Here is a 27,573-nt window from a genome sequence, read left to right on the forward strand (position 1 = left end):
TAAAAAAGGTGACTCACTCAGCCAGTGGACAATATCCCATTTCTGTGCTTTGAGAAACTCTTGGGTAACTTTTGATGTATGATTTGGGCCATTATCCATCTGCAGTATGAAGCTAAATTAGTTTTGCAGCATTTGGCTGATTATGAACAGAGAGTATAGCTCTTAACAACCATAAACTCAAAAAGTTAGAGTGGTTTTTATCAGTCAAAGTAGCTCTAGTCCAACCCTCCAAACTAATTTTCTTAACTTATGCTAACAGCTGAGTCGCTCATTGTAATACTCTTGACTTGGGTGAAGATCAGATCACATTTTATAGTGAATAAATGCAGAAATTCCAAAAGGTTCACATACTTATTCTTGCAACTGTATTTATTAACCACAGTACATTGACAATTGTCCCAATACATGTTACTTCTTTTGTATTTATACTGAGAAAATCTTCTATGTAGTCACTGTTTGTTTTTGCTATTTACATATATTATGAACTTAACAGAACAAAACCAAAATGTGATTACTAATTTTCCAAGATAACATTGAAATACATTGGTGCTTGGATGTTTATGAAATCTTTAACATTTTTGGCATTTCTGCATAAATCAGACCAGATTTCAGTGTAATCCCAAAAGTAGTAGTGGTGGGAGTAGAAAGGAACCCAATTAAACAAATGATACAAAAAAAGAAATGCACTTAATTTATGTAAAGTGGATTATCTAATCTTAAAAATGTGTGTGTCGCAAAAGCATTCAAATATCTAGGACATTTGAGGTTACTTTAATAGTAAGTACACTCAGGCATTTTAACTGCTGTTAATTAAGAAGATAAACCCGAGTCATTTGTAAACCTAAAAAGGGGTTACAAAAAAATGTTCTAAGGAGCTTGGTGTACACTACTCAACTGTCAGGCTGAAAAATTGGAAACATTCAACACCATTGTATGGTCGACCAACAGATTTTACACCGAGAGCAAAGACTGTTAATATTCTAGAAGGTCATAAAGAACCTCAGGGTAATGTCTAGGAAATTAAAGGACTCCTTTGCAATGGCTAATTTTAATAGGCTTCACTCACCAATATCTTCCAAAAGTTTTTTCTTACATTTGCAAGTCTAAAGCTCGTTTACAACACCATGTGTGTCAGCATTGGCTTTTTGAAAAGCGTTCTGGAACAGATAAAACCAAAGTAGAACTATTTAGCTTAAATGAGAAGCGTTATGTTTGGACACCACACATTGCATTCCAGCTTGAGAACCTTACCCCATCTGTTAAATGTGGTGTCAGTGTCATGGTTTAGGCTTGCTTTGGTGCCTCTGGACCAAGAAGACTTTCAATTATTTAATGGAGCTATAAATTCTGGGTTGCACAAGCAAATTATACAGGAAAATTTCAAAGTATCCATCTGTGAACTTAAACTCAGAAGAGAATGGATCATGCATCATCGAAGAATGGGTTAAAATCCCTTCAAACTGATGTGCAGTGCTGATATGATAGATTTCTGGATATGTTTAGTTTAAGTTATTGCTGCAAAGCAGGGGTCACAGCACTTCACTGGGTGTCCAGTTTGAGGACTTGCCTGAAAATCTTCTAAACTGTTTTAGGTCAAATTTATGCAGAAAGAGAGAAGATTCTAAAATACACAAGCCTTTGAGCACCACTGTATTTGTTTCCATTCACACTACAAAATTACCAAATACTGCACATGATAAAAAACAAATCAATATGATGATGTTGTGGTACCATGGACACATTGGAGGGTACACTTTTCATAGTTTCAAGATGAACATTATACAATATGCATCCATGAAAACTGCCACCACAGTCAAGGCCAATTCATAGTTACCACTTACTCATACTGTGGCTGCGCTTGCTCTTCTATTCATACTACAAATAGTTACAGACTACAAAAAATGATGGCCACTCTAGACAATGGCAACAGCAAGGAGAAGATCTGTTTTCTTTGGTGTATTTGACTAAACATCATCAAAACATGAAGAAAATCAGTAGAAAAAAATGTTGCTCGATGTACCTCAATATACAATACAGATACCGTGACAAGCACATAGACATGGAAAGCATGAACAGGCCTTTTTAAATGTTATACCTGCTATAGTTTTTATTGTACAAAAAATTTTCAAATGTTCTTAATTTTGAAGATTTTTGACAATCAGTGACTGCCTCATCAAGTGATGAAAACCAGCTGATGGATACACATCAGGGAAATTTTGTACATATGTCTGTTGTACCAAGAGAAATCTGTGCTGTTGTTTACGTTCAATATGATTCTAATGCTGTATGAATGTGCTGGGAGGACCTAAACAACTCCAACATGGAGTTAATGCATCTGTCTTTCATGTTAACCCCACTGCTACACCTGCCACAACCCAAAAAACACACACTAATTTTCTTCAGCCCATCCACTTATGTTTAAACAATAAAGTAAGAAGGACAGCAGGGAAAGGTGAGTAGGAGGTCATTATGTGAGTGCTGATAGAAAGTGATGAGGAAAGGACAGAAGAGGAAGAGGAGGGGGAAAAAACAGGAGAAGAGGAGAAAAGTGGAGCTTAAGAGGAGAAGAATGTGAGAAAAAGAGAAGCAAAAGAGGTGAGGAAGGTAGAGAAGAGAGGAACAAAGACAGAGGGAAGAAAGGGGAAGTAGGGGGATGAAGGGGAGAGAGAGGCCGAACAGTAGGGGCACAGTGGCGTTAATCTTGGCTGACAGAAACTTCCGCAAGTCTGACATGGGGAAGTCAAAGGTAACAAGATCACTAGAAACATACACCCTACCTGTTTTCATGTCCACGTCTGTGTTCACTTTTCACCAGTGTGTTATTGCTGTGCACATACCTTTAGATTTGCAGAGTTTGCTTTCTTTATGTAGCTCTGACTAGACTAGAAACCATTCTCTAGCTATAAGTGTGTATGCAACCATACATATGCTACCTTTGTATGAGACAGTGTCTCTCCTGACTCCTCACTCCTCCTCCACAGCTCCTGGAACAAGAGGACCAGCTGGACCATTCCCCCCACCACTGAAACACTTCCTCCTGAGAGAAGATATACACAGCACAACAGCATTGTTAACCATGTTACTGTGTAACTCAGACAGGAAAACATTCAGAGGTGGCAAAAGGTGGTATCTAACTGTGTGATACATGTAAAATGACAAATGACCCAACTGGAATCTCACACATTTATTACACAAATTATATTTACATACATAAATGTCACTTTGTGACTTGGTGACAGTACCTTGTTGCCTGACTGTTTAACATGCTGTCTTCCATGGCTGTGTGATTGTAGATGGATGTTACGCTGCTCCACCCACCCGTCACGTCTGTCCTAGCAGACACACACCATATACACAGGACACATACACATGAACATGGTACACGTCCTCAAGTACTGGCTTGGGCACACCAATGGATACCTCAGATACAGAAATGTCAATTAAACCTTTGTGGTTAGCTTTCTCATAATGCATTCTACTGTATCTAAACCCAGTTATTGTTTCTATCTCACAACTCACATAAGTGAGTTTAAAAAGAAGCATGTCTATTAATTTACAGCATGCTAAAGGCAAGACAGCTTTATTTGTTCTGTATTCTATTTGTGACTACTTTCATCACAGTTTCCTGTAAGTAGACTTCCCTTACTGCCACCCACTCTTTCTAAACATAAGTTTTGTTTACATCCACAGGAACACAGCTTGTTTAGTCCTTTTTTGGTTCTGCAGTTTAAATCTGTATTTTACTATGAAGACTAAAACTGACAAAAATTTTAAATGAGAAAATAAGATTCAGTGGAAGCCCCCCCAAAGCCCTACAGTAGTGGTTTGTCGTATATCATAAGGATGAGATTTGCACTGTCTTAATCAAATCTCAGTCAGGTAATATTTTTTAATCCTTCGACTAACAAACATACAGCTCAATTTAGGACCATTGCTGTGTTATCTCACCAGGGTCCTCAGCAAGCCCACACAAGTTCCTTACTCAGTTAGATTACCCTCTGGCTAATTCAACACATAAACACACAAACTGCTGTAGTGTGAGTCTGATGTGATTAGTGAGCAGAAGACAGACAGTACTACTTACTGTCAAAGCTCTGGCAAAGGGTCATTAATGACGAAGGTCAGACTTTGTCTTTTAAATTGCTGGGATGACTATGCCACTCTAACAGCAGAAGTGCATTTTCCTTGTTCAGTGACTGAAAAAAGGACAGACGTTTACCAGTGCAATGGTCTTGAATACAAAACACCCTGTGTTTATCCCAAGTACAGTTTGGGGTTTTAGGTCAAATCAGTTTGTTATAATTATAATAACAATAACAACAACAACAACAGTAATAATAATAATGTTATGCACATGTCACCACAACTAGTGCAGTTGTGTGAAATATTATGCAAATACTATTTTAACACTCTTGGAAGAAAAGATCTTCCAAAAAAGCATATCAGATGCCATGCCAGTAGTGTGTAGTACACAAATTTTCTTTTTACTGTAGCCATAACTTGTATTGTGTAGTTAACGTAATCCACAAAGCCTAGCTTCCCATCCAGAAACCCACCCCTACGTTTCTAGGTGTTAATTTAATATGTTAAGTTCACTATGCAGTACAAATGTTTTCTGTCATTGTTTCAGTGGCAACAAAGAATGAATTCACTGATAAATCAAACAACAATCAAATCTAACTATACAAATGTGAGGCATTTTTTTCAGCTATGTGTAGGGCATGAATGTTTAGTCACTTGTGTGCATAACAAAGCAGTGGTGAGAGCTGGTGGGACTGCAGCTGAAACCAAAGTGCCCTGCAAACAATCGCACAGCCTTTTGTAATGCATCTGTTGAGGGTTTTAACGATGAGACCTCAAGTCACCAGGATAGGCAGGCTGGTTGCTGTCTGTCATGTTAAGTACAGTGTGTAAGTTCTTTGCTTGCACACATAAGCAAGAACATAGGCTGTTAATTTGTCAGTATGCTAACTGGTGATTTAGTGCACAATGACCAGTGTAGCCAAACAGAAAGTCAGCAGTGTTTTTCGTCCTGAAATGTGAGACTGGAGTGAATAAGATTGCTTGCCTGACAGTTACTGTCTATTTCACAGAGTGAGAGAATGGCTGAATCACTTATATAAAGTATTTAGCTACATAACCAAAGACAAATGGACTTTTCCCACAAGAAAAAGCTATGTATATAAAAAAATAGCTTTTAGGGGGATAAGAAGATTGCGACTGTAGAAAAACAACTTATACTTTAAAATTACAAATATGCTATATAGAGTTCTGTGGTAGTTAGTCCTACAACCCCAAAACTACTTAGCATTTTAGCAAGTAAGCATTTTTAAGAGGTTATTGGTTACCAATGCCTCGAATAAGTGGTTATATGGTTATGACCAGGTCAAGACATTTTTATGAACACATAAATTTTATTTTTCGTTTATCACATCTCTTACACTTTTTTGATAGCACTCTGCTTTGATGTTGTTTCTTCTTGACTTAGATTTTGTTTGCTTGCCTTGTTCCTCACTTGTAAGTCGCTTTGGATAAAAGCGTCTGCTAAATGATTAAATGTAAATGTTATGTTCTACTTCATGACATAAAATTCCTAAGTAAATACCCCACTCCTGATTTGGCAGTTGCTAGCAAGTGGGTAAATGAGACTAGAGAGGTTGCTGGAAACATTACACATCTTTTAAAAAAGGATGTGAGACTATCAATTGAAAGAGGTTGTGGTGTAGTTTGTTAATAGCTAGCTTATTGCTTCTCATGAACGTATTTAGGTTTCAAAAATCCCAAAAGAGATGTTAATTTGTGACAATTATGTTGATGAATAAAATACGTAAGTATCATATATTTTGGTTCCTCACAGAGCTTATTTTCTGCAGTAATACAAAGAAAAGAAAAGAAAAAACATCAGCCCTATGTTTTCTGATTGCTAAATTTAAGAGTGGACTATCAAGGCAAACTTTTATCCTGATAATCACTAAATGCTGTAAAGAATTTGTTTCTCCTACAAAGAAAGACTGTGAGGTCAGAACATGAAAGAGAGTACAGTAAAGTACAACAACTCTTATTAACATGATATTTTCATTTGCAACCATTTAAATTAGGGATGGATTTCAATTGCTAGTTCCATTTTGAATAATGTTTCAATTTGGTTAAATATCAGGATTTGTTTAGTTTTGCCAACAAATCCCTTATTACGTTTTTCATTCCCATCCTCTGTTTAGCCTCTTTTCCTTCTTTGTTGTAAACAGATGTAGCAGACAAGCTTAAATGCTCCAAAGTCAATAAGACAACAGAAAAAGCAGGAGAGCATTTAAATATAATTTAATGAAATACTGTATTAAATGTATAAGTTTTTTGTTTGTTTGTTTAACTATTTATCTGCCATCCAACATGTTAATTAAGAAAAATCACTAGGTTAAAACAGACCCACTGTTCGCCCACTGATACGGGCTTCAATTTACCTAGTAGGGATTTATACATTAAACAATACTGAGTTACAACATCTCATTGGTCCTGGGTAAATTTCCCCCAGTATATTGACCCAACACCGGGTCAGCGTTAACCTAGAGATTTTTAGAGAGTAAAGTGGTTACAGCCTGCCCCCAGAATTTGAATGTATTACGTGACCTGTGGTTGCAGAGTAACAAATTTCACTTCAAATTATGTTAAGTGCATACTTTAGTGAAGATTTTCATTTAGATTAGGTCATCTGGAGGAGACCAGCATAGACCATCTTAAACCAGCATGATTTCTACGTGTTACACGCTATTTTTGCTGCAGGCAATCTGAACTGAAAAAGTCTTTCAGATGATCTGGACCAACTGGAGGAGTTTCCACATTAAAGCACATAGATGATTTAATATAGAGGAGGTAGAGGAAGGTTTACACATGTAAACTTACTCCCCCAAAATCACAACATTAGCGAACAAGTTAAAGATCAGTAAAGGTGTCCTTTATTGATAGGACGAGCCTTCAATACATCAGACTGTCCCTGCTTCAACTTTGATAGTTCATTACTGTAGTTTCTGATAGTACTGTCAACCTTAACTGGTGGGCGAATTGGTCCTTAATCAACTCAACTGATCACTTGAGTGTGATCAAATGTTTGATCTACTTATAAGTAGAGTTACTGCTGCATCCAACAGTCAAGGACACAGCTCCACAAATGACACAAACACAAACAGACCAGTTGAATGGGGGGAGCACATTCTTAAGATAAACCTCATTAACCTCGAGAAACGAAAGCACAGTCACAATTTAGCCAATATTTGTGCCGTGTCAGTGCTGCACTGTTCATTTCTCATCTAACCCAGTTGAACACAGTGTATTTCTCGACGCAGCATGCATCCAAGCAAGTGCTAATTCAGGAAAATGTGGACTTTTTAGAAACAGTTAGCTAGCTTACTTCACATTTCCACTGTGGTGACCAGAAGTAAGAAAAGTTCATTCAGATATGTTCGTTGCTGAGTTAATTACACATTAGCCGTATTAAAATGTGCCACAACAACTAATTTAAGCTGAAGACTATACAGCAGCCTGGACAATAACAACACACAAAGTGGAAGAGTAAGTTAAGTAACGTTACGGAGCAAACTGACGCTGGTCAGTCCGCTCCCCGACTGCACTCCGCCGTTCAGACGGACTGAGCCCCGGGAGCTGGACAAACGGCTACCCCCCGAGCTATTTACCTTAACGGGCCAGTCGTTCATTAGCGGGAGAACCGGGAGGTGTAGCAGGAGAAAGGAGCACACCGGGAGAGCTAAGCCTCCGTTACCGAACATTGTTCATTCATGTCACGGACAGACAGACGACACTTCCCCTCCCCTTTACCTCCGTCCCCCTCCTCAGCCGTCTCCCTGTGCCCTCCTTCCTCCTCCCATGTCGACCCCCTCCTCACGGAGCTCTCCGCCCCCTGCCCCGCTTCTTGTCCAGAGGTGCTGGAGGTAGCGACAGGCTGCTCTTCCTAGAAAAAGAAAGTGCCTCCACATAGTCCAGACAAGCAGAAGTCCTACTGAGTGTAACCTGTTCTCAGATGTAGGCGACGTCAACAACAAACTATCCTACCGTGACCCGATGACGTGTGCCAGTCCACGTGTATTGTTCCTAACATGACGGACGGAGGTTCATCAGTCTGTCAAAAGCTGTTTACAATTTGTCAAACTAGCTCAGAAAAATGGTTCTCAATGTAAAATTACACAGACTTTGAATAAATAATCATCTACAGTTCACAAAAGAATCTGGAGAAATCTCTGTGAGCAAGTAACAGAGCTGAACCCAACCTGTGATTTTAAAACAGACAGGACTCTGTGATGGACACAGTATAAAGTCAGGAGTACTGGAAATCACTGTGTCCAAAAATCCAAAAATAAAAGGTAAAGTTCTTACATGCAAAGAAGAGGCCAAATATGAACATAAAGAAACATTGCTTTAAAAAAATCTGTTTTATGTAGATTTTACACAGCTTACCAACTCTTTGGGAATTGGGATTGAACTTAAACATTTTGTATATTTTGTATTAAGAATGTGCTGCAAAAAGTAACTAAACCTGTCAAATACATGTAGAGGAGTAAAATGCTGCTACAGTATTTCTCTATTTGCTGAATAAAAGTGAAATAACATACAACATTTATGCTAACCAATGCATTTTTGGCTTTGCATATGTACAGTAACAGCACATTTATTCTTTACCTGCTTGCTGATTTATCAGTTGCTGGGAACATGGATGTTTTCTGTTCTTAAATAATATCATTTTAGATTCATGTGGCTATCCAACCCATCCCCATTCATTCCGTGTTTTTTCAGACCCGGGTCGTTCTGGCATTGTGCCTCAATTTCCCAGACTACATTGCTTCTGGTGCATCCGCCATATTGCCTTCGCATAAACGCGCTGACTGGATCGGCTCGTAGTACAACTGAAAATGTAAGTACATAAACAATTACATTTCGTACAATTTAGAAATGTTTCGCTTTTATGTATGGATTAGTGTAACACCGATCGTTCACATACGAGTTTCAAAATGTTTAATTAACGGAAATAGGGCTCAAAAAGCACACCGATTACCTCAGAAGATTGGTGCGTCGGGTCTTTCTCTGTTGTTGTTTTTCCCTCTGTCACAGCGAAGAATTACATTCACGACTCGCTTTCAGTATTTTAGATATTAGCGGTTTTATCATTGACGGTAATACTAAAATGATCACAGAGAAACCGTCTCTGTCTTCTTTGTCCTCTATCGGCTACATACGTCCCATATTCTAAGCTTGTTTGCCTGTAATGTTAGCGTTACGAAGAATAGCTAGCTCTGTGGTGGTAGTTAGCATTAGCCGAGCCCCGTAGATATAACATGAAATCTGTGCGCGGGGTCTGTCTATTAACTGTAGTTCATTAGCTGGTACACATAAAGACGGATTGAATGAAGTCAGTGTATCCGGGCTGTCGTTTGCTAGCAAACAAAACCACATAAAATCACGTCTGTATGACTGAATAACAAATCGGGTTGTTGTTTATTGGTATGAATTATCAATTGAAGACTGCGGCACAGAGAACACATGAAGTTGTGCCAATGGTTTTGTGTCCTTTGTTCTAGTTTTGACATTTTAAGCATGTGTGCAAAACCAAGGCAGCTTGCATCGAGCCACCTTGTGCGATCAATCTGGACCACCTTCACTTTCAGCTCCTGTCAGTCACATGGATGCTAGTCTGGTCACAGAAGCGCAGCATTGTAGCATCTCAGCTTCTCAGACTAGCTTAGATGTGATAAACGAGCAGTTTAGCTGTTGGCTTGACTGCTTGTGAATAAAGCATATCGTATTGTCAGGATTTAACTACCAACCGAGAGCCTTTTAAGATTACAGTTAATATTTACTACCAAATCCATGACCTAAATGTCTTTGACATGGGGCTTTAAAGAGAAAATTGTGCTGTTACCATTTCCTTATTAAATTGACTCAAATGAGCGACAAAAAGACAAGAATTTGCGTGATGTGACTTATTGCAGTAAACATGCCTTATCAGGGACCTCAAAGGTGTTGAAGTCAGCTAGAATCTTCATACAGAGGATGCTGGTATAAGGTGTGTGACAGTAAAACATCAACACTGTTCATCACATTATTTTGTCCCAGATCACGAACGAAATGCGTGGTTATGAAAACATGACAATTGCAATACAGTGATAAAAATAATGTCTTAGATCTTAGAATACATTAGAAAAAGCTTAGATCTGGCTGAATCAATATGTATAAGGAAAATACAATAACATAATATGGCTCAGAAGTTGTGAACATATACAGGAAACCAGATCTCTATTGCTATTCTTGAATCTGCTTAATATTTTATTAATTAGAAATCACTAATCTTTCATATATAACTGCCAGTCCATACATGTTTTACTGGGATGCCATTTATCTATTGTCAATGTAGTGAACATATTTTCATTTAAAAAGTCTATTGTATTATATAGAGAGAGTTTTTTTAACAGCAGTTTCATGAAAATTATTGTTTATTGTAAGCTGCCTTACAAAACATGAATTTAAACCCTAAGAATTGATGTATTGGGAAACCTAACTCTGTGTAAAATACCAGCAGATGACTTTCTTTCATACCCGAATATAAAAAACTGCAGTCTTAAAAATGAAAACAAACATTGGTGACATCAAATGGATTTTATACCTGCATGGTACATTTGTAATGCAAGCTGCCATATTGTTTAATGTAATTATTAGCTAAATGTGTAACAGTTGACAGGAGCATGACGTAGAAAAAGTTTGTTTTGTTAAAAGTTGGGGCAGTCAGTTGTAGTTTTGTATCGTCAGAGAACAGAGATTTCAGACAGAAATGAAAGGTAGTACAATGGTGGGCAAATTCAGGAGGTAGTCAGGGTTCTTCTTTCCTTTGCACATGTCATCATTTCAAGTGTTGTGCTGTGTGTGAATTAAAACTGTAAATTGTAAAACACTTTATGTCCAGGTAGAAAATAGACCATCTGCAGTTTATTTACAACAGAATCCTTACTTGTTGGCGTAACCAGAAGTCATTATTATATGCTAGATGTTCAAGAAAATGTTTTTCTGTTTTTTTGCAGTGTTGCAGTGATGACTCAGACAGTTCAGACCAATGGGGTTCAACCCCTCAGTAAGACCTGGGAGCTGAGTCTGTATGAGCTACAGAGAACTCCACAGGTAACAAAATCATACCACAATATGTCCTTCACATACAGTGCCTATAAAAAGTATTCAGATCTGTTTTCACTTTGACATGAAGGAGTATTTCTTTGTCAAAAAACAAAAATGAAATCAACTATGACTCAAGGTTGTAAAAAACAAAAGGTGAAAATTTCAAATTTCTTGTTTTCAGTTTTTCACCTTGCTTTGATGTTATCAACCACATAAGATGTTAATGTGTTTCTAGTGTGGCACTCTAAAATCACTTTACCCTTCTATGGTACTGTCTCACGTTTAAAGCAGTCTCTAATCTTTCTTAAATACAAGTTAAGTGAATACCCACATTTTAAAGAACTAAAGCACACATAAACAACTAAAGCACGCAATCAGTTTATATCAGTGAATGGTATAATTATCCTTGGAACACAGTCTGATGGATATGGAGCTCCCCTGTGCTTCTGAAAATACACCACAGAGGTGTGTAATAGCCAAAATGATGACTCTTCCTTTGCTGTGGGATGATATTTTAATCTGACCTGTGAACTGTGCTGCATGTGTGTTACTCCACAGATAGATGTATCAACTCATATACTAACCTCTCAATCTGTTTCATACTGGCACAGGAGGCTATAACAGATGGGCTGGAGATTGCAGTGTCGCCCAGGTCCCTGCACAGTGAACTAATGTGTCCTATTTGTCTGGACATGTTGAAGAACACAATGACAACCAAAGAATGTCTGCATCGTTTCTGTGCTGATTGTATCATCACAGCTTTGAGATCTGGGTGAGTTCTTAACCTTGTAGTTATAAGTAGGAAGGGCTTTTTTGTCCCTGTTGTGATACTCTGGCTTCTGCTGATCTAACTCATTAAGTAATGTGGAATGTCAGAGCAGAGCTGGAGAGAATGACAATTGCTGATCTCTGAGGGGGGAGAGGTGTGGTCTCCACAGCCAGAGAAATGTTATCACCACTTTATTAAGTCACTGGTGGATGCTAATATCACTCAAAGGCTAAAGTAATTGGTGATATAATGGAGCATACATGTTACATTATTGTTAAATTCTGATGGTGATCACTCTGATTGTGTAGCTCCCTTGGTACGGTGATTTCAGTTTAGATGTCAGTGTACAATCTATTAACTTTAGAAGTCTGAGGACAGGAGGTGCAATTGCTGCCAAAATGTCTTAATCTACATAGGCATAGGGGCAAGCAACCATAGTTAAGACCGGCCCCATGACCTGAATGGTTACAGCACATACCACACCACATAACCAAAACACTCTCACTTTGAGCCTGACTGGGGATCATTGCTTTGTGTCATTCTCTCTCTCTCTCCCTCTCTTCCCATGTTTCACGTCTGCATCTTCACTATGATGAAATGAATAGTATTTCATAGTTCTTATAGAACTACCCAGTGTTACTGTTAAGGTAATATACTGAGACTTAAAAGAATAGTTTGGATTTTTTAGGCTGGTTCACTAGTGAATGTTCTCACCTGAGATGTGAATAGAATTGGCTGGTTTTAAGTAGGCTGAGATATCTGATTCTTGGCCACCAGAGCACAGTGGAGCAATGACAAATTTCTGCTTCTTTGCTCATGCAGCAGTTTGTAACAGCCGAGCTCAAAGCCATCGTTTTCCGTCGAGCTTAGCCATGCTTCAGACTTCTGATGTGAGCAGTAACAAAGTGAAATTGGTGCAGGACTTCCAGCAGATTTCCACCAAATATATTAATAGTAGTAGTCCACACTGTTGCATTGACACTAGTGTTTCATAATATCTGCTCTCCCTGTCTTCTCCCTGTCTTACAGTAATAAAGAGTGTCCTACCTGTCGTAAGAAGCTGGTGTCTAAGCGGTCACTGCGCCCAGACCCAAATTTTGATGCTCTGATTAGTGAGTAAACACCAGATGTTTAGTACTGCTTTATAGTCAAAGTATTGCTGACATTCAAAAAAAATATTAATTCATCGTATTTTAGGTAAGATTTACCCCAGCCGCGATGAATATGAAGCCCACCAGGAGAGAGTGTTGGCCCGCATTAGCAAACACAACAACCAGCAGGCCCTGTCCCACAGCATAGAGGAGGGGCTGAAGATACAGGCTATGACCAGGTAAACGCACTGGTTTCAGTACACTCAAACGCAAATGCAAAAACACACAGCCTCTAGTTCTCCATTAAGTCTAATTTCCGATTGTTTTTTGTTTTTTTTATCAGGCTGCAGCGTGGTAAGAGGCACACGGTGGAGAACGGCAGTGGTGCTGAAGACAACGGGGACTCATCCCACTGCAGCAATGCTTCTGTCCACAGCAACCAGGTATGTTATTATAGACTACACACAGGCTTGCTAAACATGTACCTGTATGTATTTCTTGTGGTTATTAGGACTGATGTTTTGAAGCACGGTGTTTACTTTTAGCAGGTTAATGTAGTCCTGACATTCAGGAAATGCTGCTGCTGCACATTTATTGTAGGTGTTTGTTGGTCTTCATACAAATAATGATAACATAGTTTTTGTTCTTTTCTCCAGGAGGCGGGTCCGAGCATCAAACGCACCAAGACCAGCGATGACAGCGGTTTGGACATGGACAATGCTGCTGAGAATGGGGGTGGGGACTCTGTGATGGATGGTGGTGCAAGTGAAATAGAACTGGTATTCAGGCCACACCCCACCCTGATGGAGAAGGATGATGGTCACAACAGGTAGTGTTCAAATCATCCGAGTCAACTGCGAGCGGGTCTTTTTTCCACTTTTTCGCTGGGTTAATACTCATTATTGCTGCATGATTCATCTAATTGCTGCAGGGATTGCAATGTCAACATGTACAATTACAAAACCACAAAAGCCCGCGCCAAACTTTGTCAGTGAATGCTCTCTCCTGTGGCTGTGACTCTTTGTTGGTCTGCGTTTAGTGTGTGTAGGGTTTGTACAGCAGCCAGAAAGAACCATAAATTGGCTTAAATGACCAATCATTTGTCCCTGAGAATGACTTCTCCTTTAATGAGTGAAACAAAAGTTTTTGATGCTCATTGATTTGGTGATAGCAGCTAAAAATTAGTATCTAAGTGTAGGTTTAGCCTACACTTAGTGCTAAACAGCAGATCTGATCAGTAGTTGCTAACTACTGTTAATTCCATTTCCATGTCACTAATCTAGCCCCCTTGTAATTGTGATAAATCACCATGGTAACAGATGCTGCACAGCTATCCTCCTCTAGAGCAGGCTAACTTCAGTGGATCAAAACCTGTCAACAAGTCAAATACTGAGCAGATCACTGGAACAACTGAGTCAGCATTGGTACAGAGTTTACAATAAAATGGTAAATAATAAGTATAGATATCTTTGATGTTTCAGGCTTTTGTGGATAAACTTTGGTTTTAAAACTGACTTTCTACTGAACTGAGGAAGAGTTGATTATTACCTATCTACAGTATGATGAATAAAGCTGTAATTAAATTGAGCCAAGATGATTTCATTGCCAGCAGGACCATCAACAGGGCTGATGCTTTTACAGCTATATGAAGATGGTCTCTTATCAGAAAAATGATCCACACGCTGTTCAATATTTCCCATGATTATAAATGAACAAGGAGTAAGTGCTGCTCTCTAACCCTTCCTCTCTGCTCTGGCAGCAAGAATATTGGAACATTGGAACTCTTTTTTCTCTTACATGTGCATCAGCCATATGTTCAGAAAAGTTTGTCCATCATACTTATCAAACGTCATTATAACAATCCTTACTCTTTATGGTATATAACTGGATGCAAAGCACTGTGAGCATATTTTCACCTTTTCATTCCAGGTTCTGGCTATGATAGGAAAAGCCAGCCTTCACAGAGTCAGGTGAAAGCTGCTTTGAAGCCAGATTAATCCAGGGAGCGCCAGACTAACTTGAGCTTGCTTTTCAAAACAGGCCCAAAACAGAACTTGAATTGCTGCAAAACCAAAATAAAAACGGTTGAGTTTGTTTGCTCTCTGCAGGCTAATGGAGCCATTTATGTGTTAGAAGAAGTATCACTCAGCTGAGCAATCAGAGTCTGTGTGAACATTCAAATCTTAGTACCTTTCATGAGTTGAACAGCAAACATTATTAGTTTTTATTTGTAGTATTTACACATGTTTGAGTTTGCAAATGTTTTAATGAAGTTGGAGTCTCAAGTTCCTAATTATATCTTGTCTGCTTTCTGTTTACTCATCAATGACCCATGTTTGAATGTCGTGTGTGTGTCTGCAGCATGGAGTTTGTCCCACGCTACATTAAGACATCTGGTAACGCCACAGTTGATCACCTGTCTAAATACCTGGCTGTCCGATTGGCTCTGGAGGAGCTGAGAAGAAACACAGAGGCCAGTCCTGTTAACGTGGAGGCAGCATCAGAGAAACAATACACCATCTACATACCTACTGCTGGAAACCAGTTCACTGTGAGTATATACACAGACACAGTGATGATCTCTGCAGCAAACACAGCACATCAGCATGGCTAACATATTGTTAGTGGCATATTTTTTCCAATTTGTGATCTAATATATAAATGGACCCTTCCTGCATATTCCCCTTTGGCTGTCCTTTAAAGAAGACGCTTTGACGTCACGGCATAAACACAGAAAAAACACACAAAAACATGTGTTTATGAGAAAATACTTACATGAATGATGTCACGATGTCTGAATCCTATGTAGTACAGACTCAGGCTCCTGGTGCTGTTCCTGCTTGATCACTGTTAATTGATTTAAATGACTTTAATTAGTTACTGTCTATGTATTGAAGTTTGAGTCTTATTATTTTAAAGAGGCACTAAACTCTAAATTATGTATTTGTACTGCATATATAATTACATAAGGTGATGGAAAATGATATCGATACAGTTTATTTTTCTAATAAACTTCATATGCTGGCTTTAAAAGCTCTGGGCCCTCTGAATCAAGGCAAGAAAGACCTGATTTTGGGGACTATTACAGATGTGGCTAACAGCACAGTTTTTGGTAATAAGTTGTTTTTAAAATGTCATTTAGTGACTCCTTTGTCTAGATCACCTTGTGACCTTGTTCCTTGACATTTCCCCACCATGTTGATGTGTGTGTAGCTGGCTGTTACCTAAATTGTAAAACGTTTATTTCATTTAACTGTGGCGGAGACCAGTGTGCTTGTACCTTCAACATCTACTAATCCACATGTAGATAGAACACAGAACTGATGATAACACCAGTGAATTCTAGAAAGGAGAAAACTTTCTTGATGTTTCAACTGTCAACACTCTGTCCACAGGTTCTAAATGGTTCCTTCTCTCTGGAGCTGGTCAGTGAAAAGTACTGGAAGGTGAACAAACCCATGGAGCTCTACTTTGCCCCTACTAAAGAACACAAGTAGACACATGATAAAAACGCGCATAAGAATACAAACACAAACACATACACTCACCAGTAGGAAGTAAACAGATGGACTTTGCTACACTTCCACACACAGAAACAAGAGGAGAGGACTGTGTGTGTCTGAAGGAGATGGGGGGTCGGTGAAACCCTCAAAAGGACTCTTGTAAAAAGAAAAAAACCTGTTTTATATTCTCTGTATCTTTCTGTGTCTCTTTCTATCATTCTTTCAGTAGAAGGTAGCAGATCAGTACAGCAGGTAGATCTGTAGATCCCCTCCAACTCAGAAAACCAGGGTCCATTCACAGTCTGAATGAACAATGAGCTGTTTCTAAGTTAAGAAACTGTATCATGCTGTATTTGTCTTCTGCAAAGGCCCCTTTTATACTTTGTGATTTCTGTCTGTTCCAAATGAAAGTTTCTCGATCTAAATCGCTGGTCCCAAATCTCTCAGTGAGACACATCTACCAACAAAGCTAGATGAAGATAGCTTAGTTATCAAGGCCACCTAAGACAGTATTCTGACAGGAACTAGAACGTAGCACCATATTTGCTACCAAATCAATGATAATAATATAATTAATAACAAATTGATAAAGGTACAAAAACAACAGAATGAAATGAAGTGGAATACATCGGTCAACACCTGTTTCTCTGCACGGATGTGCCACCCGAGCACCTTCCACCTGTAGACTCCTACGTCAGATGAACCTGACATGTATGGAAGCAAAGAAAGGTCAAAATAAATCGAATTAATATTTTCACGACACAATTACGAAAAGTAATAATAATACCATAATAATGTAGCATTGAGCTCCTTGAAAGATGAATTTACAGTTTGAGATCTTTCTGGGCTTTTCAAGTTTTGCTAAATGTTTTGTTTTGTTATTCTGACTCATCACATGGCTGACGGTGGTTAGACAGATGTTGACTTGGACAACGATTATTGGTACCCTGCATATTTAGGTATTACGTTTACATCCTTATTGTCGATTTGACTAATATAGAATTGTGATTTGTTTTGTTCAACTTGAAATGACCAGCTGGATAAATACAAGAATCTATCAATATTGAACACTAAGTCTTCAGCAGTACTCAACATGGCCTGTGGATCATTATCTCAGTTCCTATTTTGTTTATCTCTTCACCCAGAGATGCTATAATACATATTCCTCCCACATTATTCCACTAATCTACAGGTAGCTGTAATGTGCCAACAAAGGCAGGAAGGAAGAAGCAAAACAATTCTGGATTTAATTATGTATAAAAACTGCCCTCACAAATGTTTCATAAAGACGGAAATGCATTGAGCATATTCATTAGAGCTCAACATACACTCAGGCTGAATGTAAATACATATTGTGTGTTTACATGTACATTTCACAGGGAACCTTTAACTTCATAGACTGGGGGACAGTGTACGTCATCAGGACTGCTTGTCAAACTGCTTTGGAAAACTTTTCATGCTCACTTTTTTCATTCTTGACAAAACAATTTGTCCGTTTTTATATAAACGACTGAGTGTAACACTACAAATGTTTTCCAAGAGCGAGTATCTTAAAATGCATACTATTATTTGCATGTTGAATCTCCATCTCGTATCCCGTTTGACAACCAGCTGTTCACTTCAAGTGTGGCCTCTTCCACCTTTTAGTTTAGTCTGGACTTTAGGTTTCAGCTGCTTATAAAATTCAAATTATTTTGATCCTTCTTTGCTTTGCACCTCCGGTGATATGCTCCTATCACACAGCATATAGGGGCTTATGAGAAAGCACCTCCACCTGGATGTTTGACGACTAGACGCTAAAAGGTGATACTGACGAGCAGTGGGCAGTGCAAGTAAATCTAATTGCATCTAATAGCAGACAAAGCATTTTGTTTTTTCCAATGATGTTGCAAGTGCTGTCTTTTTTTGTTGTTGTTGTTGTTGTCTTTCAAATAAAACCAGAAAATGGTGAAGGTTTGAATGGCTGCCATCTGTTTGCCAGGGGCTGTCTGCGAAACTGAAGCATAGACAACAGGGAACAAAAGAGAGCTTTGAATGCTATGCTTCCAGTATGAACGCATTAGACTCCAGCTGCGTCGCCATCAGCGGAGCAGGGTTCTGCTGTGGTTTTAAAGAGTGGTCATCTCAGAGTCCTTAAGAAACCCTGGATTGTGAAATCCCTGGTAGAATCTCATAGCTGTTGTCTTGATGTGTTGCCTGTAGGGACAAACTGTGCTCTGATATCTCTCTATGGCTCGTCCTTTTATAAATGTCTTTTGTAACATGGAAATATGGAGTGTGTGTGATGTCTAAGGGCAGGTCAGGACATTACAGTATTCACTTTCTCCTGTAATGTTTTCACAGATCACCACTGGTGAGAATCAGTGTCAGGTGATTTTCTTTCTCTTAAGCCGTTTTTTCGTCTACAGCTCAGACATGGTACTACACAACAAATGTACTCAAATCTTTTATACACTTGTTTACACGGTTTCATTCTCCCTATAGCTGAGAGAGGGATCTGTACGTTACGCTAGAATACTGTAGACAGCTCGTGACAATTAAAACATGAGTAAGTGAGTAAGTGACGAGTGAATGTGAAACCAAAACAGCAAATCTGGTAGATTCTTATTATTCCAATTAGACAAAGTTCAGCCATTTCACCAGTGTTTCAAACATGCTGTTAGGAAAACAAGCAGTAAAAAATGGCCTTTGTGCACCTGGACACAAACGCCATTTTTTACTGCTTGTTTTCCAGTAGAGAGAAATGTTTGTGTGTATGAAGCTCCCTACACGATCAGTACTGCCAAGAGCATCTGGAAGTTGAGCAAGTTAAGCATAGCAACTTGACTTCAGAACATTTTCCTAATCATCTAAGTAGCTTCTTCAGTCTGAGGAAAGCTGGAGACCTCATATGTAGGGTGTTTTCACCTACTGCCACGCCTGACCTGAACAGGCTCATTAGTTAGACGATAGAATTATTGTGAACCTAACCTAAACCAAGCTTGAGGATAAATGTGAGGTGTTCGTAAAAAGTAAGTAATATTAAAGCAGAAGACTGGTCTTTTTTTTTTTTTTTTTTAATATATATATTTTTACAATTTTAGCAATTCCCAAACAGACTAAAACCAACAGTGAATCACCTCTGCTCACAATAATGTCCGTCTGTCTTCAGTCTGATTTTGTTCATTTGTCTGTTGAGCGCTGCCTCAGCTTAGCCACCAAAAGCTATTAAAACACATTAGTACCCCGCTGTAGTGGGTGACTGGGCACATGTGAAATGATGATTTTTTTTAAATAAACACCATCATTTCTTATGAAGAAAAGAAAGAATCAACTGCGCATGCAGATGATCTCTGTTCTGAATCCTGTGGTAGCTTCTATACAGCAGTTTTATGTGTAACACGCTGAAACTTCTTATCTTAAAGTCAAAAGGTGTAAGAAAGATGGTTGCTCTCAGTGTTTGGAGCTCCTTAAAAATAATTAATAATCAGGTCATACTTTTTGTCAGAATGAAATGAGCATCCAGTGCAGTGGCGGGTTTTACTGATAAATGATTTTTAATCACTTTTCGGCAAGAAAAGGCTGAGCTGGAGCAGCTCTCAGGCACAGAGGGTTGCCTGAGGTTTCTTCTGTATTACCCCCCTGTACTGTCTCAGTAGTTTAGAGGTAAATATGGTGCCTACATTTTTGTAAAGAATAAACATCACCCAGTACAGGGTGATGATGTTTCTAATGATTTTCAGACAACAACAGAGCTCTATGACACCGCCAATTAGGCAAAATCAGCTTCCAGACTGGCAGCCGTTATGGTGAGTAGAGTGTAAGGATTCTCCAAATCCACAGTTCCCAGTTGAACCACTGTTTGGTTTTGCGGTTCTGGAAGATGGAACCTGGAACTTCTTGTTATAGTCTGTATGGGAGCTGTTGAAAACGGTAAAAATACAGATGGTAAGCAGTCTCATCCTTCAGATAGGGTCTGTATGCCCTGCCACGGCTGCAGCTAATGACCACGAGGGGGCAGCTGGAAATGCTTTTCTGTTGTCACAGCCACATTTGACATTTTGCAGTGCACTTTGCATGTAACACCTGCAGCATGTGACATGAGAGGCAGTGCCACCCGATGGGTACTGTGGTAATGAAATCAACCAGGGTTGATAACCAGAGTTTAGTCGCATTGCAGAATGCAGCCTGTCCTATAGTCTCGCTACAGTTTCCTTAACATAGAAACTGCTACTGCCCTCAACCTGCGCACTGCTCCTTATGACCCATGTTATTACTGTTAATTTGACAAAAAACATCTTAACTTTAGATCCACATAACCGCTTTTTGTTGAGCTTCTAACATTATTTCATGGTCTTCATCACTATGAAGTAAAAAAAACAAAACAGAACTCGAGTTAGGATTATTTTGTCAAATCATTTATTTGTTCGAGTATGAACTTTGACCTTTGATTTCAGTAATTGTTGTACAAGTTAATGTGCTAACTCAGTGTGTCTGTAATTGGCTCATCAAACCCATGACTTTCCATGGTTCTAGCTTAAGGAAAGAGAATTTCAAAGCTAAGCTGTGATAATGGGAGTGGGTCGTAGGTAGAAATCAACCGCTCAAGTCATAACTCCACAGCTTCACTCCTGCCTCATTTAGTACCCGCGTGTCTGTCTGTGTGTGTGTGTGTGTGTGTAACCTGTATACTGCATCTTTGTTTGGACAATAAATCTGTGTGTTCAACATGGACCGTAAAGTCCTGTTTATGTTCTAAGATATTCAAGATAAAAAATAAAAGAAAGCTTCACTTTGTTACAGTTGCTTTCTGCTCAGAAAGAAAACCCCCTTTGGTCACTGAAAAGTGAAAAGCTGACAAAAGTAATGACATGAAATGTTCTACAAATTAACTGAGGGAAGTCAGACATTGCTTTTGAGTTGTGTTGTGTTATGTTTTTGTTTAAAAAAACAACAAAAATTATGGTACCCCTAGAAAATGTGACCACAGGGACATGTTAAACTAGATGTGTCCTGTAATCAGCATCACAGGTCTTCAAACTTGGAATCAGTCAGTCTGCCTATTTAAAGAGTGAAAAATAGTTGCACGTATTATTTAGATGTTTAAGGTCCACAGGACTGTGGACAAACTCCCAGGTTGTGGCCATAAGAGGAAAATTGATTAAAAACTTGAAGAGATGGATAATACCAACAGTAACCAGAGAATCTCTCAAAGAGATCAGTGCACATCACTCTATCACTCTGTTGAAAGCAAATCATAAAAAAGTGAGGAAATGCATATTGACTAGCTACAAAGCTTCTGGGAGAATGTCCTTTGGACAGACGAGACAAAACTGGATCTTTTTGGCAATTCACATCAGCTCTACGTTCACAGACGCAAAAATGAAGAAAATAACACTGTACCTACTGTGAAACACTGAGGAGGCTCTGTTATGTTCTGGGGCTGCTTTGCTGCATCCGGCACAAGGTTTCTTAAATCTGTGCAGGGTATAATGAAATCTCAAGACTATGAAGGCATTCTGGAGCAAATAGTGCTGCCCAGTGTCAGAAACATACAGCTGACACCCAAGACTGGCTAAGAACAAATCCCTGGACTATTCTGAAGTGGCCTTCTTGAGTCTGGAATAGGCACCTTTTAAACCTGAGACAGCTGAAGCAGTTTACTCGTAAGGAGTGGGTTAAAATACCTGTTGACAGGTGCAAAGGTCTCACTGAGAGTTACAGAAATCACTTGAATGCAGTGATCACAAGGTTGTGCGAGAATATAATAAGTAAAGGGTACTATCATTTCTGTCCAGGACAGTTTCAAAGCCAAACCTGAACAGCTACTGCATGTTGTTGCCTCTACAAGGGCTGTGGGTTCAGCTCATTCATGAGCCTTAGTGACAACCTGGTCACAAACGAACCATTCTCACTCTTTCTATGGCAAAGTTTAGAGATTTTTGTAATATTTTGATCGACTTTATTAGATCAGACATTCTACTTCATTAGTCCTTTACCGTCACCCAGGGTGAAGGGTTAAAGTCTGGGTTCATGATTTGAACTAAACTTAATGCAAGAACATGAATAGAATCAGTCAGTACCGAGGTTTAGCGTGTTCTTTATGTGTTTTATTTCAGATATAAAAAGAAACGACATAAGCAATTTTGAAATTGGTGCGAGTAGAAAAGAAGTCAATGAATGTAGATGTTCAGAAGTTAGAGAATAAGGAAAAATAACTCCAATCCCAGCATGCACTGGGCAAAAGGTCACTGGTCTGTGACAGTCGATTCAGTCTGAGTCGTTCGTCAACAGGACGACTCAGGGGAAGAAGAGGAAGAAGGAGGTAGAGGAGGCGTGTTGGATGCATCAGAGCAGCTGTGAAGCAGTTTGAAGGGAACGCAGAGCTGCTTTGTACAGAATGTGTCTGAGTGAAGCGCTTGACGTGCATGTGCATCTCTTCTCTCTGCACAGATGGCAGAAACAGACAGTCGGAGGTGCCAGCACCCCCCCTCCCCCCACCACGCCTGCCTGTCAGCGCTTCTACATCCCAGAGGAGAGGGTGACTGAAAACAGTCAATGCAGAGCAAAAGAGGAAAAGAACTGCAACAGGAAGACACTCAGATCCAGTAGAAAAATAAACAGGGATCATGTCCAAAAATAGAAAACAACAGAAGTAGCTCGTCTCATATCAGCTCCAGAATATCGACTAACGTCTGTTTACAGATGGTGTCCAGTGGGCCTCAGCTGATCAGACAGTCTTCCTGGCAGTCAGAACTCTAACGATAGAGCCCACTCCTCCCACTGCCAGAGCCTGAGGACACACACACACACACACAGAGTGAAAATCCCACTGAGACGGCTTCAAAGACATCTCCAACAGTGCTTCTAAGTTCATGACCCGTGTAGAATTCCCTCTATTTCTCTACTTGGTTTAAACAACCGAGTGACAATAGAACAATAACCATCACCAAACAGATGCTGATCATTAGCGACTGCTTTACCTTTTCATGCCACTGCAGCAGCACGGCGCTGCTGTTGTCAGATGGTTTCTCAAAGCCTCTGTAGATGTACTTCATCAGCAGGTCCACTCCTGCTCTGTCCAGCGAGCCAACAGCTTTCTCAATGTCGCTGCTCTTAAAGCTGCTCAGCACTTTGACCACCAGCTGCTCTGCGCGCTCCTACACAAACACACACAGGATACTGTACTTCAGATTTCTGCAGGAGTATTCTGGACATGTTCCTTTTTCTGTAGATGTGTCCAACGAAGAAGCCCTGACATCACATTTCAGTTTAATCTATCCAGCCAATTTAAACTGGAGTTCAAATTAGAAAAGCATTAGCTGCACATTTATTATCATCAACACCAGTTACTGCAATATATAAAGAGTGGGGAAATGTAAAGAGCACAGTCTCTTACAGTGAGCGCAGCTGTCTCAGGATGGAGTGCAGCTTTAGTTTGAACAGTAAGGTGTAATAGAAGATAAGAGAAAAGGTTCCACACTGTTACTTCGAGCTTCCATCTGCACACGGTCTAACAGGCTTTCTGCAGAATGTCTATATGTAACAAGTTTTAAGTACAGCATTTCATTCCTGCTGCATGAAGCTCTGTCACTGCTGTGTGGCAAGACTGACATGTTAATCAGTGTTAATCTGCCATTTGGATTGTGCAGGACAAACCAACTCATTTCTTCCGTACTTCCTCTTCAGTTTTTCTCTGCACTTCCTTTGCTATGCACACACAGCTATTAAAAGCTGAAGGACAGCTGCGGTTGTTGCTCCGTGTGCATCAACTTCACTGATTGTCAACTCTCTTTGCATGGGTCTAGTCTGTAAATAAATGTATGTGAGAGGCATTTAACTTCCCTCTGCCTTTCCTTGAACAGATGACATCATCTGGAGGAGTTATTCTAGTTCAGATTAAATCATCAGGTTGTGTTCCTTGACTTGCTTCTGCAGATGAGATAGTCTGAACCAAAGAACTACTCTAGGTGGCTTAGTACTGAAGACTAATGATGATAAACAGTGATACCTTGGCATTCTGGTTCTTGCTGTTGACTGGAGGGTTCTTCAGCACAGCTTGCAGAGCTCCATTCATGTTTCCCTTACAAAACAACAGTCAAGGACTATAGAGTTTCACAGCATAGAGAAACACAGATTTCATACTAAATCAACAGTTCAGTGGCTCCGTTGTATTTTTTGCTTCATACACTCAGAAGGGGACACATTTGGATTCACCAGGACTCTTATTGTGCTATGTTGTTGTAGGTGCAGAATGTGGTTTGGCATTGTGTTACTGAAATAAGACCTTCACTAAAGAGACATTGTCTGGATGGCAGCACATGGGGCTCTAAAACCTAAAATCTGGCCTGGTAGAGCTTTGACTTGCCCGTTTTTAAAGATCTGTTTAAAGTTTTCAATGCAGTGAAGGCCCAAACATCAACAGCATGTCTGTGCACGTGGCCGGCCTCAGATTCATCTGAATAAGTCTGAGTGAGCACAGACACATCATGAGGAGCACAGACACGCGATGAGGAGCACAGACACATCATGAGGAGCACAGACACATCATGAGGAGCACAGACACATCATGAGGAGCACAGACACGCGATGAGGAGCACAGACACGCGATGAGGAGCACAGACACGCGATGAGGAGCACAGACACATCATGAGGAGCACAGACACGCGATGAGGAGCACAGACACATCATGAGGAGCACAGACACATCATGAGGAGCACAGACACACCATGAGGAGCACAGACACACCATGAGGAGCACAGACACATCATGAGGAGCACAGACACGCGATGAGGAGCACAGACACATCATGAGGAGCACAGACACATCATGAGTGAGCACATACACATCTGAGGATCACAGACACACATGAGGAGCACAGACACATCATGAGGAGCACAGACACATCATGAGGAGCACAGACACGCGATGAGGAGCACAGACACATCATGAGGAGCACAGACACATCATGAGGAGCACAGACACCTCATGAGCACAGACACATCATGAGGCACAGACACATCATGAGGAGCACAGACACATCATGAGAGCACAGACACATCATGAGGAGCACAGACACATCATGAGGAGCACAGACACATCATGAGGAGCACAGACACATCATGAGGAGCACAGACACATCATGAGGAGCACAGACACATCATGAGGAGCACAGACACATCATGAGGAGCACAGACACATCATGTTAAAGCCAGGTATCATCGGACACTAACTACTGACACGACCACACCCTCCTGCACTGACACCCGGAAGCGACAATCTGACAGCTACTCAAAGGAAATGTGCTGCAAAGTATCCAGAACATGCTGAAACATGTCCCCTTGTCGTATTTAGCTAAACACAACAGCATCACTAAACACAGATACATTTTGAGTATTGGCAAAAGTTAAGCTTTTATTTCGGCCTTCTTTAGCCTTTAGCTGAGTAGTTGGCTAACGTTAGCGTTATTTACACGACGACAGGAACTCATGAGCCGGAGTTAGGAGCCAGTTGGCCTTCATTATCGTTGATGATCGTTATCACAGGATAAGAAAAGCAACGTTACGGCTGAAGGATATTGTCTGAGCAGAGCGTCCACTTCTGCCTCGTCCGGACCACCTTGGTTCTCTCCTCCGTCTTCCTCGTCCACAAACTTGTTCTCGTCGTATTCATCTACATCTACTTTCCTGAACCGGTCTGACGCAGTATTTTTGGACATTTTGGACACAGTAGCAAAGGCTGCTCAGAGAAAACCGGCTTTGAGGACAGTAACTACTTCCAGCTCAGCTGTCCACTTACTGCTGCCGCTTCCTTACTTCCTTTTCTTTTTGCCCCTCGTCGGACGTATTGGCGGTTGCTGCACCACAGCTCTGAGGTCTCAGCGCCACCTACTGGACCGGATGCACAGTGGCAGGTTGCCGTTATTCATCAATTGCCCAATTCTTCAAATACCGATATTAGTGGTTCCTACTAAACACTCTGGTCTAATTCTTATTGTTGGTGTTGTTGTGATAGAGATTGAAACACAAAAAGACCTTTTCTACAATCTTCTAAGGTTTACAACTTACGGCACAGTGGGACACCCACAGTCCATGTGTTGGACTCTTTACACACTTTAAACCCTTGTTCAGTAAAGGGTAAGGTGTTTGTTAAATGTAAGGTACCTGCCCTTAAGTAGGTAGGTGAGTAGGGTTGTCCCTATGAAAAGTCTTATAGTCCAGAGCTCTGAGATGAGATGTACTGATTCGTTTTTCTAACCAAACGTTCTACTAAATTTCACTTCACAAATGATTTGTTTTCCACCTGCTTTATTTTTTTACCCAAGAGCCACCACCTCATGTCGAACTATGATACTGAAATAAAAACAGATGACCACTGCTCCATAAAATATATAATTCGATTATATTCAACTTGCATTAAGATTATTATTACCACTAGAGGACACAAAAACAAAGCAAACAAATCTCTCACAGTACTTCTGTCCATGTGAGCATTGACTGCTTCAGTGGATTGCCGACTGTGACAACAGAGGGACTGTTGGGAATAAGCACAGCTGGCCTGCTGAATGTGAACGCAAAGTAATAAATGTTTTCAACAACTTGCAGCATGACTGTACTGTATGTGCAGTCCATGATGGCGACATCTCTCCCATGAGCTACGGCACAACATGGGTGAAACACAACCAACTTTGCGTACAAACCCAAAACCTCTGTCTCAATTTTTGGCCCCCAAATTACTTGATTCGACGCAGCAAGTCTCTTGACTGCATCACTGACCTAATCTGCAGCAGAGAATGTGAATCAGCAGATCAGATGGAACAACTGCAACAGTCTTTAGGCGAGGGATCCCTGAGGTGAACCACTTGCTGCTAGAGCAGCTCTTACCAACACTGAGTCACCTGCATTTTCTTCACAGTGTCCCCTTGTTGTTCCATCTGAGTGAATCAACACACACGCCCAACCCCAGTCTCCATTCTCTACAATGCCCTGAGGATGCGATGGCAGCTGAATCCGCAGCCAAACACGAACGACAGGAAATTCTTTGGGAGGAACTAGCAAACATATTG

The 27,573-nt window shown here is 40.1% G+C and overlaps 3 protein-coding genes across 3 annotated transcripts in view; 1 reads left to right on the forward strand and 2 right to left on the reverse strand.

Moving 5' to 3' along the window:
- The window catches only part of LOC113172464 (ADAMTS-like protein 2), a 31,089-nt gene extending 23,283 nt beyond the window's left edge, over positions 1–7,806 (reverse strand). The window contains exons 1-3 of the mRNA XM_026375435.1: positions 7,686–7,806; positions 3,243–3,332; positions 2,934–3,037 (exon numbers count right to left, since the gene is read on the reverse strand). Of these exons, the coding sequence (XP_026231220.1) occupies positions 2,934–3,037; positions 3,243–3,332; positions 7,686–7,778 (287 nt within the window). The 5' untranslated portion in view covers positions 7,779–7,806. The remainder of the gene's footprint in view (positions 1–2,933; positions 3,038–3,242; positions 3,333–7,685) is intronic.
- A 1,054-nt stretch (positions 7,807–8,860) lies between these two features.
- Positions 8,861–18,722, forward strand: LOC113172435 (E3 ubiquitin-protein ligase RING2). The gene is made up of 9 exons (XM_026375401.1): positions 8,861–8,917; positions 11,076–11,172; positions 11,778–11,938; positions 12,965–13,047; positions 13,133–13,265; positions 13,370–13,469; positions 13,683–13,855; positions 15,388–15,577; positions 16,422–18,722. Exons 2-9 carry the CDS (start codon positions 11,086–11,088, stop codon positions 16,521–16,523), a joined length of 1,029 nt encoding a protein of 342 aa, XP_026231186.1. The 5' UTR covers positions 8,861–8,917; positions 11,076–11,085; the 3' UTR covers positions 16,524–18,722.
- Positions 18,723–22,596: 3,874 nt separating this feature from the next.
- On the reverse strand, positions 22,597–26,345 carry LOC113172471 (actin-related protein 2/3 complex subunit 5-A-like). The gene is made up of 4 exons (XM_026375446.1): positions 26,087–26,345; positions 24,520–24,592; positions 23,492–23,668; positions 22,597–23,301 (listed from the first exon to the last, which is right to left on the reverse strand). Exons 1-4 carry the CDS (start codon positions 26,224–26,226, stop codon positions 23,239–23,241), a joined length of 453 nt encoding a protein of 150 aa, XP_026231231.1. The 5' UTR covers positions 26,227–26,345; the 3' UTR covers positions 22,597–23,238.
- Between the last annotated feature and the right edge of the window lie 1,228 nt (positions 26,346–27,573).

The sequence above is a fragment of the Anabas testudineus genome, chromosome 17 (genome assembly GCF_900324465.2).
Source record: "Anabas testudineus chromosome 17, fAnaTes1.2, whole genome shotgun sequence".
Taxonomy (NCBI): Eukaryota; Metazoa; Chordata; class Actinopteri; order Anabantiformes; family Anabantidae; genus Anabas; species Anabas testudineus.